General features: G+C 37.3%; 1 protein-coding gene across 1 annotated transcript in view; it reads right to left on the bottom strand.

Moving 5' to 3' along the window:
* LOC308499733 (uncharacterized protein) overlaps positions 1-19,119 on the bottom strand; it is a gene marked incomplete at both ends in the record, with an annotated part of 113,291 nt that extends 94,172 nt beyond the window's left edge. Inside the window, 4 exons of the mRNA XM_081053567.1 lie at positions 5,114-5,296; positions 10,995-13,331; positions 15,303-15,394; positions 18,983-19,119. Coding sequence (XP_080909693.1) covers positions 5,114-5,296; positions 10,995-13,331; positions 15,303-15,394; positions 18,983-19,119 — 2,749 coding nt within the window. The remainder of the gene's footprint in view (positions 1-5,113; positions 5,297-10,994; positions 13,332-15,302; positions 15,395-18,982) is intronic.
* Positions 19,120-19,964: the final 845 nt, after the last annotated feature.

The following is a 19,964-nucleotide window of genomic DNA, read 5'->3' as shown; positions in this document are numbered from 1 at the left end:
AATACTCCCAATTTCAAGCTACCAACCTGATGTTACTAAACTGCAGGGTTAGAAAAAAAAAATGTGCACAGTTGGCTATTGTGAACCACTGTGGGTTGATTCCAGCTCACCTACAGTTGTTTCTTTTTCTGAAGAAATGCAGACAGACATGAATATCTAAGAGCATTAGTAGTGGAGGATTTATCCATAAAACAGAGAATAAAATAGACTTGGATGAAAGGGTCCATAATGCTGAAACTAGAAGAACTGGTCCTCCAGATTAGAAGGAACTAAAAACTAGAGAAAATGGCCCTTTTCTTTATGGCACATGAATCATCATCTATGGTTAATCGAACCAAACAAAATTTCCATTCAATTTAATATTTTAGTTTAGATAAATCGTTAGTTGTTCCAGGTAAGAGTGGAAACTATTGCTATGTGTAATACATTTGTATTACTACATATAAAATTTTGTGTCTCTTTTTCTTATTTATTACCAAATTATTCTTCCCTCCGGTTTCTCCTTCTTAGAAGCCTTTAAGATGGGTAAATTCTGACTGCTGTGGTGTTAATTAATTGTTGAATACATTGATTACTTTGGTTACTTGGGTTTAGAGGTATGTACTGCAGTTGAATTTTCTCCAGTATAAAAGAGAGACATTTCAAGGATCCAAGAGGAAACCCAGATAGGAGAAAACAGAACTCAAAGAATGGGTATTATAGGAGCGAAGCAGTGCTATGAAAGGGCCTCCTTAGGTGACTACAGGGCAGGACAGAGACCTGCGAAGTAGAGTGGTACCTAGAGGTTTCAAATTGTATGATGGGGGGGTTGTGATATATGCCCTCTTCTCCATCTCTTCTTTGATGTTTTCAGGAGATTCTGTCTTTCTCACTATTGCTTTTCTGCGAGTATATTCTTTGGGGGCACCTGGAATAGTAGAGCCAGTAGCAATTGTATCTGATTTACATGCAAACATTACCTATTGAAATATATTTAACATATGACATTGTGCAAATTTAAGGTGTACAACATGGTAATTTGATACATTTATACACTGTAATATGATTGCAATTGTAGCAATAATTAGCACCTCTATCACATTACATAATTATCCTTTCTTTTTAGTGGTTGGAATAATTAAGTGCTAGTTTCTTAGCAAGTTTGAAGATTATAATATAATACTGTCATCTATATTCACCGTACTGTGCATTTTATCTCTAGAACATACTACTTATTGCAGATTTGTATTGTACAAACAACATCTATCCTGTCCCCTATGCCCCGTCTCCTGGTAACCACCAGTTAACTCTCTGTTTTTACAAGTTTGACTATTTTAGATTCCACATATAACTGATATAATACAGTACTTGTCTTCTCTGACTTAATTATGAGAAAGCTTTGATACAGAATGGTGGAAGCATCAGCAAGAGTGAGAACCCAGGAGCTAGAGAGTCCCCAGGTGCAAACAATCAGTTGATCAATTGGAGCTTCATGGCAGAGACAGTAGGTCGGCTGATGTCTGCACAATCCTCTCTTTGAACTGGGTCATGCAGCAGCAATGGTTGTACTTGCCTCCCGCCAAGAACAAATGAGTGTGTGAGAAAGTCAAAGACTGAGGACAGAAGAAACCCAGATGGAATGTGGAATAGCCTGTGCAGGGCTAAGTTGTTTACTGCAACATGATTCATTCTTACACTGAATACAGCAAAAAGCATAGTTGTTGCTTCATTACCTGCCCCAATAGGGTGCTCAGTGGGAGGCATCAGGTGAATAGGGAATTTGACCCAAAGAATAAGCACCCAGTCAAAAAGGACAACACGTTTGAGAAAAGCCAACACTGTGAAACAAAGATAACAAACTCAGCAAATGAGAAATGTGTATTTGAGGAAATAGTTGATAGCGCAATTAGATTAAAACTATATATACTATACTTAATGTTATCAGAGGCATAAAAAATAAAAAAAGTTCAATAAAAAAGAATTACCTAGACATCTTTGAAATTAGAGTGTTAAAATAAAAAAGTTAAAAAATAAGTAGGCTAAAGAGAAGGAAGGATTTAGATGTACGGTGAATTGCTGAGCTGAAAGATGAGCTAAGGAATTCCCTGAGAAGGCAGCACAAACTGATGAGGAGATGCAAAGTGCAAAGAGAAAGTTAAGACAGATCTAATAGTTGAAATGTCATCAGGAAACAATAGAGAAGAGAAAGGAAAGCAATATTTGAAGAAACTGTATCTGGGAATTTATGAGACTTGAAGAAAGATATGAGTCATCACCATTAGAAGTGTATGGTATGCCAAACATATTTAAGATACACACACTGATAAAATACCAAGAATAAAGGGAAAACCCTAAGAGCTAACAGAAACGAATGCTGGGTTAATAACAGAAGTTGTGAGAATGAGACTAGATTCAGACTTCTCAGCACCACCAGTTACAGGAAGATAATGAACCAGTTTCCTCAATAATTTGAAGCTAGAATTCTATACCAAATGATGAGAAACTATAATTCAGAATTAAGTGGGAAATGAATATATTTTCAGATATGTAAGGACTCAGTTTACTTCCCAAAGAATCTCTCTGAAAAAAATTATTAAAGGATTACTATAGTAAGAAGGAAAAAAAAATCCTTTTGGAAGTAATTGGTGCACAAAGCAATGATGAGGAACAATTAATGAAATATGTTAAGTAGTCATTATTAAAATACATATAGTTGAAAATCTGAACAAAATTATAGACTATATTAATACAGAAACTGATAAGGGGTGGGGGAGATAGAAATGGAAAAACATGAATATTACAACAAAATGTGAAGCAGTAGGAATATTTTATTGGAAGTCTACTATAAGAAAGGTATTCTCCAGAGAGGTAGTTCAATTGTCCATGAAAAACAGAGGGATAATAAAGCAACCCTATAGAGTAGTATATGTAAGAATAAAAATTTAAGATTCCAGATACTAAGTTCTTACTGCCAAATAGGAAGAAGCAACTGGAAGAATTAGGTATCAATCAAGGGACAAGAATGAAAACTATCAAGACAAATGGAACATTTAAATTATATTCTTCATTGTTCACATGAGTGCAAGAGCACTGTGGTGGGAATAATACAGTACAGTGTTTAATTATTTAAATTACTTATAATTTCATCCACATATTTATATCTACATTTGATCCCTAATCTGTGCCAGCTCTAACTCATTCTGGATAAATTATACTACTGTCTTCATGAATTGTACTTGTGTCATTCCATCAGCTTGGCTGTAGGATATAACATAGGAAGCTTGCTATTGTCTCCATCATAATGATGTCATTCTCTGCATCTTTTGGATTCCTGGGCCCATTTCCAACATGTGTGTGTAAGGTTTCCCCACACCACCAACAAGCAACTCTGGACACCAGTTGAATGTATTACAATTTAACTCAATTGTGACACTATCTATCTGGAGATAGCATAAGATTCCACAGGTTAAGGGTTTAGTCCTATAAGAATACCCCTCCTTCTCCCCACTTCAGATGCCAATTTTAAGTCCAGGTACTTCTGACCAACTGGCTACAAACTGGAGGTTCCAATGACCACTCCAAATCAGAATGTGAATTGCAAGTCCAGGTTGTTCCCTGTACTTCTGATTGACTGGCTAGGTTCCAACATCTACCTCCTCGAATTCAATTAATTTGCTAGAGTGGCACACAGAACTCAGAGAAACATTTTACTGATTAGATCACTGGTTTATTATTAAAGGATATAACTGGAACAGCCAGATGGAAGAGATGCACAGTGCAAGGTATGGGAAAACAGCATGCCCTCTCCATGTACACAACTCTCCCCCAAATCTCCACATGTTCACCAACCTGGAAGCTCTCTGAACCCCATCCTTTTGGGGTTTTATGGAGGCTTCATTACAGAGGGACGATTGATTAAACCTCCAACATCTCTCCCCTCCCTGGAAGTGGTGGTGGTAGGGTGCTGAAAGTTCACCCTCCTAATCACATAGTTGGTTCCCTTGGCAATCATTCCCACCCTAGTTTACCCAGGGGCTTTCCAAAAGTCACAGCATTAATATCTCAATACAGAAAATTCAAGGGTTTTAGGAGCTGTGAGCCAGGCACCAGTGGACAAAGACCAAATATGTATGATATATATACACACACACATATATATGTATACATATATATGTATATATGTGTGTATATATATACATATACATATATGTGTATATATATACAAACACACATATACATATATATTTTTCCTGAATGGCCATATATATATATATATATATATATATATATATATATATACACACATACATATATATATATATATATATATATATACATTTCTTATAAATCACAATATTTCAACAGCACTGTATTTCCTTTTTTAAATTAAGCTTGCTCAAGTTTCAGTGTTGGTGTTCCTGGTTTGTTTTTGTAAATAATATGCAAATGACAAATGCCTATTAATTGTGTATCTTCTGACAACTTTAGCTGTTAGAATTTTAGAGCCAGATTAATGGTCGTAGGCACTAAATGTATTGATGTACTCATCCTCGCCCCTTTTGTAAACCATATTTTACCTTAAATTGGATTTCCTCAATAACGACCTACCTTGCATTCTCAGTTGCCATTGATTGTGGGACAGAGGTATAATGCTGATTGAATAGTGCCCTTTCAATAGGAAGAGAAACACTATTTCACTAAAGTATACCTCCATTTAAAGACACTTCCTCATTTCATAAATGTTAAAAGGAGAAAATTGTTTCTTACAGTCACGCAGGCTAATTTATCTTTTTACAGTATACATACTTTGTAAGCCGTCTCAAATTCTTTGAAGTAAGACACAAATTTAATTCAGTGAAGAACCCTATAGTTAGTTATTTCAGTTTCTGAAGAGAGAAGCAGCCTCAGTAGGCAGTTGTATGTTTGAAGTTGATAATTTACCACGTGGGGACTCCTGGTGAATAATAAGGAGTTGATGATTCCAAAAACATCTTTCATATAAAAGTGTATAATCACTGCATTGCCATGTTCAAACAACAAGGTTTATATTCTGGGGATAAGAGGGAGGAGACCTAGTAAAGCTTCAATAAATTGTTGCCTTTGTTCTGTTTTGGAAAAGAAAGTGATTACTCACTGGATCCTTCGGTGACGTTGCTGGCAAATGAACTTCCGCCTACTGAGCTGCATCTTCGGCCATCTCTGAATTGCTGCCTCCTCCTGTCCCACTGGTCTATTGCTTCATCCTGGGAACCATCACTGGCCCTTGTACCTCTTGGAGCCAATTCCTGGGAGAGTCTATTTATTTCCAAATTCCAATCTAGGTTAAACCACATTAAGTGAGAAAGTGAGACAACATTTCAAGATTGAATTTCAAATATTCCAGTCTTTAAAATAGAATCACTGTAGACTACAACTAGAATAATTTCATTTAATTCATTCATGATTCAATTTCTAAACTTGTATTTCCCTCTTCCTTCCTTCCTTCCTTCCTTCCTTCCTCCCTCCCACCCTCCCTCCCTTCCTTCTTTCCTCCCTCCTTTCCTTTCTTCCCTTCCCTCCCTGCCTCCCTCTCTCCTTCCCTCTCTCTCTCTCTCTTTCTCTCTCTCTCTCTTTCTTTCTTTATAAAGAGCCATGTAATCAAAAAATAGATTTACATTGGAAAGGGGGATCACCACACACTGTCTCAGTTGGATTCAATTCAACAGACATTCCTTGGGCACCAGCAGTAGGCCTGATACTGTATTAATTTGTTACTCGGAAGGAACAAAGTGCAAATAAATTGGTAATTATGTCCCCTGAATTCTCAATAGGAAGACAAGATATTATTACGTAAATTAGTTAAATTCAATCTATAACAATAAGTTTATTATTGAACTCAAGTCCTTTTCTGTTTGACTTCCATTAATCACAAGAATAAAAATTTCATGATACTTTTCTTGCTGCATGTGTTGGTTCAAAATGAGGCAAAGAGGAAGAAAACCTGTAATTCATGAAGGTTTTAATAATCTTCTATTTGAATAAATAACAACTCAGTAACATTAATAAATAACAAAACCTTCCAATTTTTTGCCATTTGTCTTCACAAGCTGTGATGCTGTGTATTAATTAGGAGAAAATTACAAATAAACTAATTGCAATACCAGCAAACATTAAGAAAATAACTAAAAAGGTGAAATAAAAGAAATCCCAAATAGCAGAGGACATAATACCTAGGAAGTTACTTGATAGGTTAGAATTGATTAAGATTTCACTTGCTTTTTACTTTTTAATACTATACAAAAAGGCAAACAACATCAATTTAAAAAGAGACCAAATCTTATCCTTCATTTTTATTCTAATCCCAGGGGCAAATAAGTTTTTAAAACTTGGTCTTTGAAAATTAAAATCTAATTTGTCAGTATCAAGTTTGTTCTCAGAACTATTTAAATAATAAATGGGATATATCCATGAATAAATTATCTTCTTTATTTTTATGTATAATTATTAATGATCCATTTGCATAACAATTTAAATTTCACTTGTCAGGGTCAAAGCCTTGGGAAGGGGGAAAAGTCATTATTCAAATCCTCTAAGTTTTCATAACTCTGCTGCTAACTCCTATGTCTTCCTTAGAAAGTAAGAGGGTGACAGAAAAACAATATTGATTCTATAATATTTATTACTATTCACTTTCTATATACATACTCATGTCCACTGTGCTGTTTACTGGGTCTGCTATGAACAAGGTGAGTTTTTTGTCCTCTGGAACTTTACTGAGTGTTGGAACCTTAAACAATAGGGCAGAGCTGGCCTCTGGCCATTTTCTCCAATGCTCCCTATAGTTCCACTATTTGTGGAGATTGAGTGTCCAGATTCACTCTGAAGGCATCCGTGAGAAGAGGAATTTTCTAATGTCAAACAATTTACATTTAAAAGCAATTCTTTACAGAAATTGCTTGAGGAAAAAAACAAGCCATATGGGCATAGGGAAGTGTGTGAGATGGAAACAGGGCCCTGTGATATGGAGGGATAGTTTTCGTCTAGGATCTTCTTGTATACTCAAATGAGGAGAAAGTATGTGCCCAACAGTATATTTTGACATATGATTTGAGAAGCACTTGTCATGCCCACTGTGTGGAAAGCATCACTGCCATTGTCCTTCTTATTATTTATAGAATCTCAGGTTTGCAAAAAAATATAGAGTGTAATTTGGTCCAACCATACTTTATATGCCTAAAAACTTCTATAAAATTTTCTCATCAAGTAGCCATTCAGTGTAAGCCTGAACACTTCCCAGACTCTTAACTACCTCTTTATGACTTGAATCAGCATAATCCTTTAATACTTCAAGCCCATAAAAAGTTTTTCCATGGTGAATTGAATCTGTATCTCAGTAACTTTCATTCACAAGGAAGTCTCTCCCTCATTCAGTAAATACCCAATAGATGTTTAATGAGCCATTCGATGAATCAAGTAATTTACTGGGGGCTGGAATGAAGACACTCAAGTGTCTTGAAGGACTCTGTTAAAATAAACACTGTCACTTTGCAGGAACAATATGTTAATCCATTAAAAAAACCCACTAATATTTTATCAAGCAGGAGTGTGAAAGTAGAAAGCCACCACTTTGAAGACCACAGGGAGTCCTGGAAAGTGAGTTTTAGGTCAAGGAGAGTTACGTGCAGATCTGGGCAGAGCCCTGCTGGTAAACAACAAGGGTATTGCAGCTGGACCCTGGACCCTGGACCCTGGAATTGCTCACCTACCGAGAAATGTTGAAATGCGCACGAGCATGCAAAGTTCCCAATTTCACCAGAAGTCAGCTCGTTGGAAATGTTCCCAACAGTTGTGTTCTGCTACCAGAAAAGGAATAATTTCTAAATTAATCTTTCTATCCCTAGTGCATGATGCAGATCTTGGGACCACAAACTTTCTCAGAGCTGCAGTCCTCTATCCCTTTGTACTTTGGTGTGGGTCTTTGGAAACACCCCTTCCTTAAGGGTACAGGGAAATAAAATATCTTATACATTACATGTCTTGTGCCATATTCCATACAAAGAGTTGCTTAGTTATAAATATTTCTATGCCATGTAAAACATCATGTAATCCTTCTCATTATATGTTGCTCTCTCAGGGTAGACTAGTTGTGATTTTCTCATTAAAGTTTTTTATGATAGAGAATTTCTGTTTTTTTTTTTTTTTTGTCGGAGAGTTTAAAGGTATATTTCAGTGCATTTATAGCTAAAGACTCAAGTGCCTATGAAACCTCTTTAACCAAGAATGTGCAGACCTGACCTGGCAAAGGAAGACCCAGAATTTAGTTTGAAGAGGCTCAGGCTTTCCTTTTTACCACTGGCGTTTCTGTCTCCTGTCACATGCCCATCCCCACCCCCTCCTGTTTGTCTCCTTCAGAGGTCATAAACTGTTTGGTTGCCACTGTCTTCCAAGTCATATAATCTAGAGATTCACATATATTAAAAATTCCAATCTCCAGCTACCTTGAAAAATCAGAAAGCCTGGCTGCATCATCATTCTTCCTCCGTCAGGACAGTGAGGACAGCGCTCGCTCTAGCTTCCCAACACTCGATTCTCACAGGCAGGCAGCCTGCTTTCCTCATTTACATTACATGCCTGGCCCTGGAAGGCAGTCCAGGCTCTGACCTGTGATTGAGTTAATTCCCAAGTGCGCACATGCGTGGGGGAAACTATGTAAATGTTATAGGCAGCACTCATATGTCAGGGATTCGTAATCCGAGGTACATGAGTCGACTGAGGAATTGTAGGACCCCTTTGAAAATACAGACACATTTATACCTATATCAAATTTATAATTTCCTGGTGAAATAGTACAAAGATGTCCCTGGCTCTCAAAGCAAACCATGCCCTGAAAAGATTACAAAATCTTGGCCTGAGGTATCAATAGTAGGATGACCACAGTATTGAATAAAGTATAGAGGTCATCATAGCTCTAGGAGAGTCGAAGCCATGCAAAATTTAGAGATTCAAATATCTTTTCATACAAATATTTACATTTCTGAGCCATTTTCCTGCTTTTTGGTTTGGGTATGTGGACAGAGTTTTGCACAAGGAACCCTGTTGTGACTTCCCTGAATTCATTCTTTCATTCGACAAATATTCATTGAGCGCCTACACTACACGACAGGCAGTGTTCTGGTGCTGTGGATATAGCAATGATCAAATCAGAAACAAATCCATGTCCTTATGACTACATTGGGAGAAGACAGAACAAATCAACCAGTAAAATATGTAACACACGCGTATTAGAAAGCGAAAAGTGCTACGTATGGAATCAAACATGGAAAAGTAAAGTATGCTTGGGTTGTAAAGGAGAGAGCTGGGGTTGCAATTTTAAATTGAGTGGTCTGACAAGACCTCATGGAGGAGATATCAGGTGAGCCAAAATTTGGAGATGAAAGTGAACCACCTGGACATAGGGGGGAAGCAAGGGACCGGATGTGGGATCTTGCCTGGCAGGTTCTAGCACCTCAAGGAAGTCCGTGGGGCAGGAACAGAACAATCAGAGGAAGAGGGGAAAAGGAGCAGGGGGAACAGCATTTTGATGAATCACAATAACACAGGGAACCTGTAGCTGCAGTTGTTCATCAAATGGGATAATGTCACAGCCTGCTGAGTGCAAGGTCAGCTTTGGGAGGATTCTGACTTGAATTATCGAATTTCTTAAGGAAATACTCCTTGCTGAGAGAGGCAGTTGAGGAAGTGGCATATCCCTGGGGGAAGGAGAACCAGCCTGGGTTGGAAGGCTATATCCAGGTGAGCATGTGTCTGCTCCGGGAGACACAAGGGCTCTGGTTGCAGGTCTGCTTTCTGCAGACCTAAATAATTATGGACTGAAGCAAATGTTGCGATCAATGCCATTCATCCTGGCATCTGGAGGTATGCTGGCACTAGGAAAGTCACTGTGACTGATGGATCTTTGCTTTAGGGTGTTCATATTAAGCAGGTGGCCATACAGATTTTGTGTTGTTTCAGGGCATTTATTCTCCATACAGTAAATTTCACATTTTATGCCAACCTTTATGTGATATAGTGTGTTTTTTGTATTTTTATGTCAGCTTGTAAATTTTGTTAATTCTATTAAAAAAGCAGGATAGAACAACAAAGAAAAGATAACTTCTGAATGAAGTTTCATCATTCCAAATCTCAGTTAAGAATGGTACCGGCAGTATGAAGGAAGTTTTTACTTGCTCAAGATATAATTTAATATACAGTGTGGAATAATGCTAACATTAAAAATAAAATATTTTGGACTGATTGAGAAAAACAACAAGGGCCTTTTATGAAGTGACCAAAATGACATACTGGTAGTGTGGATCCAAGATTGAAAGCAGACAGGCGGGATTATGTACTTAGAAAAGCGCTACCATCGTAGCCCTCCTGAGGGCTGCAGAGCTTCTGGGTTCTATCAGTGGTTGGAGCACAGGGATGTGGGATCAGCTAATCCACAAGGGAGGTCAGAGGTCTGCTTAAGTTCGGAGGCCCCAAGGATGAGCGGCGGCCATTTCTGGTTTATGTCCTTTGCTTTAATTACTATTCCACATGGCCTCCTGAGACATGTATACCATGCTTCTGCAACACCAGGGCAAGGTTTAAAAACACATTTTATCACAAACACATCTTCCCATTCTTGCAAACATGCTTAGCTTGCAAGAAGGAAAAAAAATGTTAGATTATTTAAGAGTGGCAAAAGGCTAATGCCTCCTACAAAATTGATTTGGCGATACACCAACCTTTTAAGGAGAAATTGATTTTTTAAAACTTTATATTAAACTGTAACCTTGGTGATTTCGTTATGCACTTCTTATGGGTGGGGTGGGTGATAATGGAAAAAAGCAGGCTTTTACACGCTTGCCCATATTCATCTGACTCTAAAATACTCAATATATCTTCAACAATAAAGAAAAAATTCCCAGCAATAAAAAAAGCCCTCACATTAAGACTTTCTAAAACTCAAATAAGTAAAATTAAAGTGAAAGATTCTTTATAGCCCACTGTACCTTTCAAAGCCTTCGGCTTCTGAGGTGAGAACAGTATGTCTATTTGATGATAGTAATTTTCCTTCAGGTCATTTTTATCTCCTTCAGAATTTGGCCTTATTGATGCAATCCTTTGGCACTCTGCTGGCTCCTGTTTAAAACTGGTTAGTCCAAGGTTTATTTCATCCTGGTTACTATATTGGTCTGCGTCATTGGTCACTGTTTTCTCAATAAGCAACAGATTATCTGTAGCACACACTGCACAGCGGAACTCAGTAGTGTTCTGTGGAAAATCCATTTGAGAACAGACTTCCTCATGATTCTCATTTGACAGATCTTCAAAATCTCTGTGGCATGTATTCTTTACCACTGGCCTCATGAGGCACTTGCCTTTTTCAATATTTCCTGGAGAGCTGAGTGACTTTTTAAGGGTTTTCATTCCCATGGGACAATTAGAATCGACCGTGCTGTCTTTATTATTTTGAATAATTAATCTTTGCTCTAACTCATCCGTGATTGAGGTCCTGACTGGCACCTTTGTTTTGGTGGGGGCTGCTGTCTCTGGATGACTTACCTGGGACCCTGTTCCACCCCGTGCCACAGAGCCGTGGCTACTACTGTGGGGTGGGCTCCCAGCAGTGAACCTGCCAGAGGACGCAAGGCTGAGAGTTGGAGCCTGTGTACTCTTCTTTTCCAGTAGTTGTTGTGCATTTGTGTGACAGTCACTATGTAAAGTGGCTTTGCTACAGTCTCTGTCAGTCATACCAACTTGCTTTTCCTCATAGTCTGTCACAAATTCAGCACAGTGATCAAAGGAAAATGCACCTACAGGGGCTTCTTTAGGTTCTGAACGTCTGGTGGTCCAGTGGGATGGGCTGGGGGGGGAAGACTTCAGAGTATTTTGACTGAAAGGGAAAGATAGGGCATTTGAGTTCTCACAGCTTTCTGCAGGTGTAATTTTGCTGCCTTTGCAATCAATGTTGGCTGCCTTTTCTCCTGTGAGCCCCACATTCAGAGAAGACAAAGAAGAGAAATCAGAGTCTTTGCCATCTTGAACTGGTAAGATGCCAGTAATGGTACTTGGCAAATAATTTATTCCTCCTGGGCTTTGCTGTATAGATGAGTCTGATGTGCTTTTTTCTGGGGTATCAAAGTTGATTTCTCTCTCTCTCTCTATGTTCTTAGGACCCTCAAAAGGCATTTTGCTTAAGTCTTTATCACTGAAATTTGTGGTCTTTAGAGTATTACGTGAAATAGGAAGAACGTTTTGGAGAAGAGTCTCAGCTTCAGAGAAATGTTTCTTTTGGGGGGTGTTCTGACTAATTTTCAAGTCCTGCTGAGAGGTGGCAGATCCTACCTCACAGTCATCTAAGACTGAGGATTGAGTGTCAGGTTTATTCTTCCCCTTGGGGGTGGAGCACAGAGGAACCACAACTGTATCAAAATTCTCCTCCTTCCGAACAGTCAACACAATAGGAGGGGAGACATGCAAACCATCTGAACTCTGATGCTTGTTTTCAAGCTGCCGCTTTTCAGGGAGGTTAATACTAGACTGTGCAGAAGGCCTGGAACATTCTGTAGTGGTGTGATTAGAGGAAACTTTTCCATATGTAGCTGTTTTCCTCCTTCTTTTAGGATGAATTACATTAATTATTATATTGTGTTTCTTACTCATGTATTTAACTTGAATTCCTTTTCCCATAATGCTTACTTTCAGTGAGGGGCTCTCAGTTCTGGCAATGTCTCCTCCATATTTAGATGGCACCTCAGATTTTAATTCTTCTATCAATACTTTCTTGCACTTAGAAGAGCAGCTTCTAGCATTGTAGCATCTTTGAAAATGTCTGACAGAGTAACACTGGTGACATTTTGGACATCTCATTTTTGCTGGGAACTGCATTCCTGTTTTACAGAAAAATTTATTCTTACTTGCTACTTGCACATTGAAAGCCCCACATTTTACTTCTGTAATAATTTTGCCTTTTGCTGGTTTCAAGCCATCTAATGTGTTTGGGATATCCTGTAGTGTAATTTTTCCTGATAATGATTCTTCACAGTCATTAAACATGACCATGAGTAAGGCTTTCTTTAGTTGATGAGACATGGACAAATAAAGATCATCATTTTCCTTTTCCCTACTTATGTTACTGTCAGATGGAGGTTTTCTCTTATCTTTAGAAAAAAAAGAGGGATTCTGCTTTCCGATCATAGTTGCAGATGTATGCTCATCTCTATTTTCTTTAGATTTCCCTAGTGCCCCAGTTTGATGAAATACAGCCTCTGAGGTGTCTCCTTTGATTTCCTTTACAAGATCTTTCACATGTTTTTGGCATGCTTGATTAGCAGGTTGAGGTTCACCTACAGAGGAAGCAAAAACAAAAAAAAGCTTCGGTGTTCATTTAATAGAGCAGGTGTTCCAAATTCTAGGATAAAATCCAATGCATATCTTTTGTAAGTATTTTGAGTAATAGTTCTAGTATGTCAAGGTGTTTTCCACAAAATTCATTTCTAATAAATATCTCATTTTAAATCAATTATTTTAGAATGCAGAATATCACTTGGATTGTTTTGGGAAGTAAGAATCGAACATAGCTTTACTCTAAAACAGTCTTCCAAAATGGGTGACATAAAAATTTCAGAGCAAATTTATGCAAATAAATTTTAAGTGGCTTCTTGATAAAGAGCAATGTGCCATGATCAGGTATTTGAACTTATGGCATTATAATAATATAGGCAAAATCAAGCTCGATCTAATTTGAGATGGTACAATAAATAAAAATGTAGGTGAAGAGAATGAGAGAGACCTAAGTATGGCTTCTAGACAGCTTTTTAAATAGGTCTGATACTTTCCTTTGACTGGGGCAGGGGCTTTTTATATAAGAGAAGTGTCCTAGTGTTGCCAGATCCTCTCGTTTTCTAGGAAAAAAACTAGAGTCTGGATTTATTACACAGTGAAATCTCCCAGCTTTAGTGATTGGCCCACATTTTGAAAAACTCCCTGTAGATGGAGGCCAATATATTTAGGGACCAGCTTTCATTTAAGAACAACCAACTTGCAGCCTTTACTCCTCTGCTTTATCCTGTTAGAATATTTTGCTATGAAAATTTTGTGAACTTGAGCACGAGCTATCAGATCATGTGTAAAAAATAGTGTACAAAATATGAAGATCTCAAATTATGTGTTAAACTACATCTGAAAGAGCGTATGTGTGAGGGAAAAGAAAAGAGAATGGGCAACCAGTAAATAATGATGTCAGGGAAATCTATGAAGCAGCTGTCCACAAGAATATTTTTAATACACTGATTACATTAAAAATTGAAAAGCGTTATTTATAAACTTATTTGAAATGTTCTTAATTTAAATATGATTTCATATATATTTATATGTTTATAATAAGAATATAAAAGCTTATATAAACACTTATATAAAGAGTAAATGAAAAGAGTAAATAAATACATTCTCTTCAGCAGGAAAAAGAAAAATGTCCTACCAAACTTTGGCTAGAGGTGGCAGACAAGTATGGGGTGCCAAAAAAGAATTGCAGTTTCAGAATCAAATAAAGAATCATAGGTTTAGGAATTATTAGTTTCCAACTTCAGGAGAGGTATACAGACTTCTGATCTAACACACAGGTTCTGAAACGTACTGAAGTTCCTTGGGGAGTCTAACCATTCTCATTTCCCTCTCCGAGTCTGAGGAAATGGCTTTTTTCATGGCAAATACTGAAGCAGTTTCCAGTGGGCCTGGTTATAATCTGAGAGCTGTATGTACCATGTAAGTCATGGGAGAAAAGAAGTGTAGACATATCTCTCTCTAAAGCCTGTTCAGAATACAGCTTGTACAGGATAGCAGTTTACACAGACCGATAGATGGCCTTCAAGAACTGTAGATTACAATTTATTCTTAAAAATAACACCCTCATGCCAAGAACAGTTCACTTTATATAACCCTTTTCTGTTTTATAATTTTATGGTTTATAGCCTCTTTCAATGGACTACATACACTTCAATTTTTCAAGCAGGAAGACAGAACTAAGATAGTTATGTAATAATGCAATAAGAACAGAGTCTAAGAACAGAGGTCTTAATAACCTTTGTCTGAATAAGTAAATATTTTTATTTAAATTGTTATTATTCATAATACATATCATTAATAATTAATGCAGAAGCTTATACATAATAACAATCGGCCAAACTTCTAAATCATTTTATAACATTTATATACATTTATCTTCCTACTTTTATAGACATTCCTGTGATAAAGAACAAAGAACATAAGTTGGGTAGTTCATTTTATACATACTTATAAAACCAATGAATTGGACTTACATATTGTGGGATTCAAGATTTTCCATGTTTTATAGGCTTTTCTTCCTTTCCTCCTCATTTTGGGGAGCTGAAGGTCTTCAGCTTTCACTATCCTTTGAAAGCATAAAATTTGAAATTATTTTCCACTCAGAATTTAGGTTTAGAAAAATTACTGATTAACTCAACTCATTTGCAAGAATGATAGCATAGCATCTTTCTGGTATCCCAGGCTTCTCCTCTGAATACATTTTATCATAATTATATTTTTCCTCCCTGGTTAATTCCACTGCAAATACTTAGTGCATTATTACATATCATGTGAACAATCAAACATTTTTTTCATATGTGTAGACACGTAGGATGCAAGGTATAAAATCATATTCTGTTTAATTATTTTGATATTCCAATTTTTCTTAGCCTAATAGAAATATCTAATTTTTTATGAAGTTGACCTAAATTCAATATCATCAAATGTGTAGTCATGCTAAATTAAGTGGAGTAGGGAGATGGTTTGCGCTCATTACATCATCATATACACTAATATTTATATATTATAATATTGAATCCACATGATGTAATCTGTGGAAGAATCAATTCTTTGCAGAAGATCAAGTTAATTCTTTACATTTATTGTGAAATAGAGGGTTATTTTTCCCTGTTGGTGATGTCTTAGCTAATAGGGAGTATTGGGGGAGATTTGCGGACAGAAGTCAGCCTTCTCACTTACCAGGTATCTCCACAAGTTGGCACCTGCCTATGCTTAGAGCTAAGCCTGCTTCAATTGCTTTACTTTTAGAGGATTAAACTGTCTGCAAAGATACAAATAGAAATAGCTTCCCACTGAAGTTGTTTTGAGTGTATTTGGGCAAGCTCTGCCTTTAAATTGCTCAGCAGAGAAGTTCAACTTTTATGTTTTTTACATTAAGTCAAATCAAATGAGCTGTGTTGTGGCCAGTTTTGGCAAAAATTTATTTAAATTCTTCTTAACTCCTCTCTTTTCTTAAAATCCCCTACATTACAGTATGTGTTGATTTCAAATCCTTTTTCCTCTGTAAACTCTCAAAGTCTCATAACTTTCTGAAACTTCTTTGGCCTTAGGCCACCATTCTTACAAAGAGCAATTGACACTCTTTAGGCGTTTTACAATTATCATTTCTATTCTGTCCCCCATGAGGCACAATTAAGTTCCTATGGCTGACTAAGCAAGCAATAATCCTTTTTTCTTAGAAGGCCAACATGGGGATTGGGTTGGGGAGAAGTTTACAACTTATAATTAATATTTTTCTTTTTTTTTTTATCCCTGTCTTACACAAACTGGATTTTCCAATTTAAAAAATGCTTCAAAAGCACTTGACTAGGTTATCAATGATTTCTCTATGGCCTCATATAGTTTGAATAGCAAAATTCAGTGTGTGGTGCTGTGTTTTAGGGGAGAGTACTCTGGACTTTGACTCAGAAGATCTGGATTGTGGTCTGGCTCTGAGGCTCACTTGGTAGGTTTTACAATCTCTGTGAGGTTGAGTTGCCTACCTCTGTAAGATGGAAATTACAACAAATTACGCCTTACAGAATTGTCTTGAAGAAACACAACTGAAAATATGTTATAAAAGGTTCCAGTCAAATGACATCTATCATTCTTACCTTATGTTAGAGTATACGTGCATTTATTACAATGCATGCCCACATAATTAGAGTTGAGCAGTGCCTGACTTTGGGAGAATATCCATCCCATCAGAGCTACAAGCAAGTGCTTAGATAGAGCTGATCAAACCATAAACTCTTTTTGAGCTAGAATAGCTAGATGTTTTCAAGATCATCTCATTCAAAGTTCTCTTTTACAGGATAAAAACTGATATCCAGAGAGTCCTTGCTTTCTGTATCACACTAATAGTGGCAAATTCGAGACTAAAACGCAGGCTGTTAGGAACTAGGCAAACTATCTCTTTGAGCAGAAACCCATTATATAGACGTTTCTGATCTTACTGAGCAAATTTTAATCAGTTTGCACTTTAGCTCCAAAAGAGGACAACAATTTTGATCCATGAAATTGAATGTACTGTTGAATATGTACCTAGTATCTAGTACAGTGCCTGGCACATAGTTGGCACCTAATAAATATGATATGCATGAATAAATGAATTAGATAGGCAGCCCCACTATGTATATAATTATGCTTTTAATAATGTGTCCTCTAATATTTCTAAATGTATTCTTTCCTTTTCTTTTAATTTGTTGATAGTTAATAGAGTTTTTTTTTTATTTTTTTTTTTTTAACAAAGACACTGGTCATCTTTTTCCCCACTAGTTCTCTCTCTTATTCTGTACTTCCTTCCATAAAAGGCACTCAAATCAGGTGATAATAGCACCTGGAATATTGGCATAAGTCCCGTAAGCATTCTTCAAGGGGCACTGTAAATTCTACTTTGGCAGCAAACATTTCTTCCTATTTGCCTGTTAAACACGGTATGGCTATAGCCACATTGTCTAAACTAATCCTGAGCAAAATGAGGGGTGGGAGAAAATTCCTTAGCATCCCACTCTCCTGTTTCTTTGCCCCTTGTGTGGGACTCTTCCTCTGAGGTAGTCAATCACTTTATTCTCTCTCCAGCTGCTGTCTCTTCTTTTAGAAAGGGTCTAATAAAACTTATTCATAGAGAAAGTGCTCAGGATACCAGCAAAGCAGGGGCACCAAAGATGTTTTAGAAGATTAAAGACTTGATATTTCAAAAAAATTTCAAAGTGGTCACCATTGGAAAATTCAGAATATTGTTGGATTTCCTCACACATTAATTTCATAATAGTACACCACAATCATTTCAAAGCTTTCCTACAATGATTTAATAATATTTACATATTTCCTATCTCTAAAAGAAATATTTTACACTTTCTCTTTTTTCAACTTCCTATCCCTTCTCCTCTTCCTACTCTCCCCATGCTGATCTAGATACATAACCATAGGAAATGGAAACTGACCGAAATTCTCTCCATTTTCCAATACTAACACTACTAAATTCTTTGATTTGTATCCTATACTATCAAATCACTCTTAGTTTGTGGATGAAGTGTCCCTGGGACCATTTTCCTGTGATTATTCTCTTCCTGCAGAATTAATTTCCATCCTCCATTGCATTATTCTCCTTTCAGCATACAAACATTCCTTGACCCCTTCACATACTATCATACCTGTATTCATTTTTACAGCAACACATCTTGAAGGAGTTGTCTATATATTCCGACTCCACTTTCTCTCCTCACATCCTTTCGTAAACCTACTCCAAGCAGTCTATTATCCTTATCATTCTACTCAGAGCACTCTTGCCCCAGTCACCAGTTACACCTTTATTACCGAAGCCAATAGTCACTTTTCTGTAGTCAGGTTATTCACATTTTCAACAGAATTTGGCACAAATGATTGCTCCATTCTCTTGAATCTATTCCTTTCTTTCGATCCCATGGTGCCACCCTATTCTGGTCCTTGTCTTGCTCCACTGGCCATTCCTCCTTAAATGCTTTTGCTGGATCTTCCTTTCCCCAATCTCTAATCTTTGGCATTTTGGGGGTTCCTTTCACTTATTCATCAACTTTCTCCTTAGGAAATCTTAATCATTTACATTGTTTTAAAATCATCTACATAGATGATTCTAAAAATTCATAATTCCACTCTTAACTTCCTCCCAAAAGTTCAGGCTTAAATATCTAACTGCCAAGTTGACATATCTCTTTGGATATCTAATTGGAATCTCATATTCATCATGTCCCAAACTGAGCTCTTGAGGTCCTCCTTTTCTAATTCTTTACTCTCCTGAATCTTTTCAATCTCTGTCAGCAGTTTCTCCATCTATCTAGCTCAAACACCTAGATAGCATCCTTGACTCTTCCCTTTAACTGACTTTGTTCATCAAATACATTAGTAAATTTGCCTTACTCTGTTTCTACATATCTTATTCAAAAAAACTTTTTATTAAAAATATAGCTAACACACAATATTATATTAGTTTCAGGGGTACACCATAGTTATTCAACATTTACCTAAAGAAGTGATCACTGTAATAAATCCAGCAACCATCTGACACCATACGATGCTATCAGAGTATTAATGACTATATACCCCATGCTGTACATTACATCCCAATGACTTGTTTTATACCTGGAAATTTGGACCTCTTATTCCCCTCCTCCCTCAGGCCTGTTGCCATCTGCTGGCTCCTTTAAGGTTCAGCCACTGATAAAGTCTCGTGAGGTACAAAAATTGGATGGGTAGGGAATCACTAGAGTGGGAAGAGTTGTGGTCACCAGGTTAATGTAGACTCTGGTTTGGTGCCAGTGCTGAGCCTGGAGAGACTCAGCAATAGTCTCAGAACACACTGAGGCTAATCGCCACCCACTTGGGGCCCATGGACTCCAATAGTTTTCCAAGAAAGAGTGCAATTTGGGATGGGCTGACTGTTCTCAGAGAAAGTGCCTCCGGCTGTGCTCGAGTTGAATGGGGCCAGGTTCTAGCTGAGTCAGCAGGGCAGAGCAGAGATCACCAGGCCAATCAGATTCAGATTTGGCTTGTGGGGGTGGGCTCAACATAAAAAAGATGGCACTTGCCTGCCAGCTGCACAGAAGCAAGACTCCACACAGGGGAAATGGTGACTGTTCTCCAGTCTTCCCGGTGAAGCCACTCTTCTCAGTCTGCTC

This window comes from Rhinolophus hipposideros, assembly GCF_964194185.1.
Source record: "Rhinolophus hipposideros genome assembly, chromosome: 7".
NCBI lineage: Eukaryota > Metazoa > Chordata > Mammalia > Chiroptera > Rhinolophidae > Rhinolophus > Rhinolophus hipposideros.
Note: the sequence above shows the minus strand (reverse complement) of the source record. Positions and strands in the feature narration are given on the sequence as shown.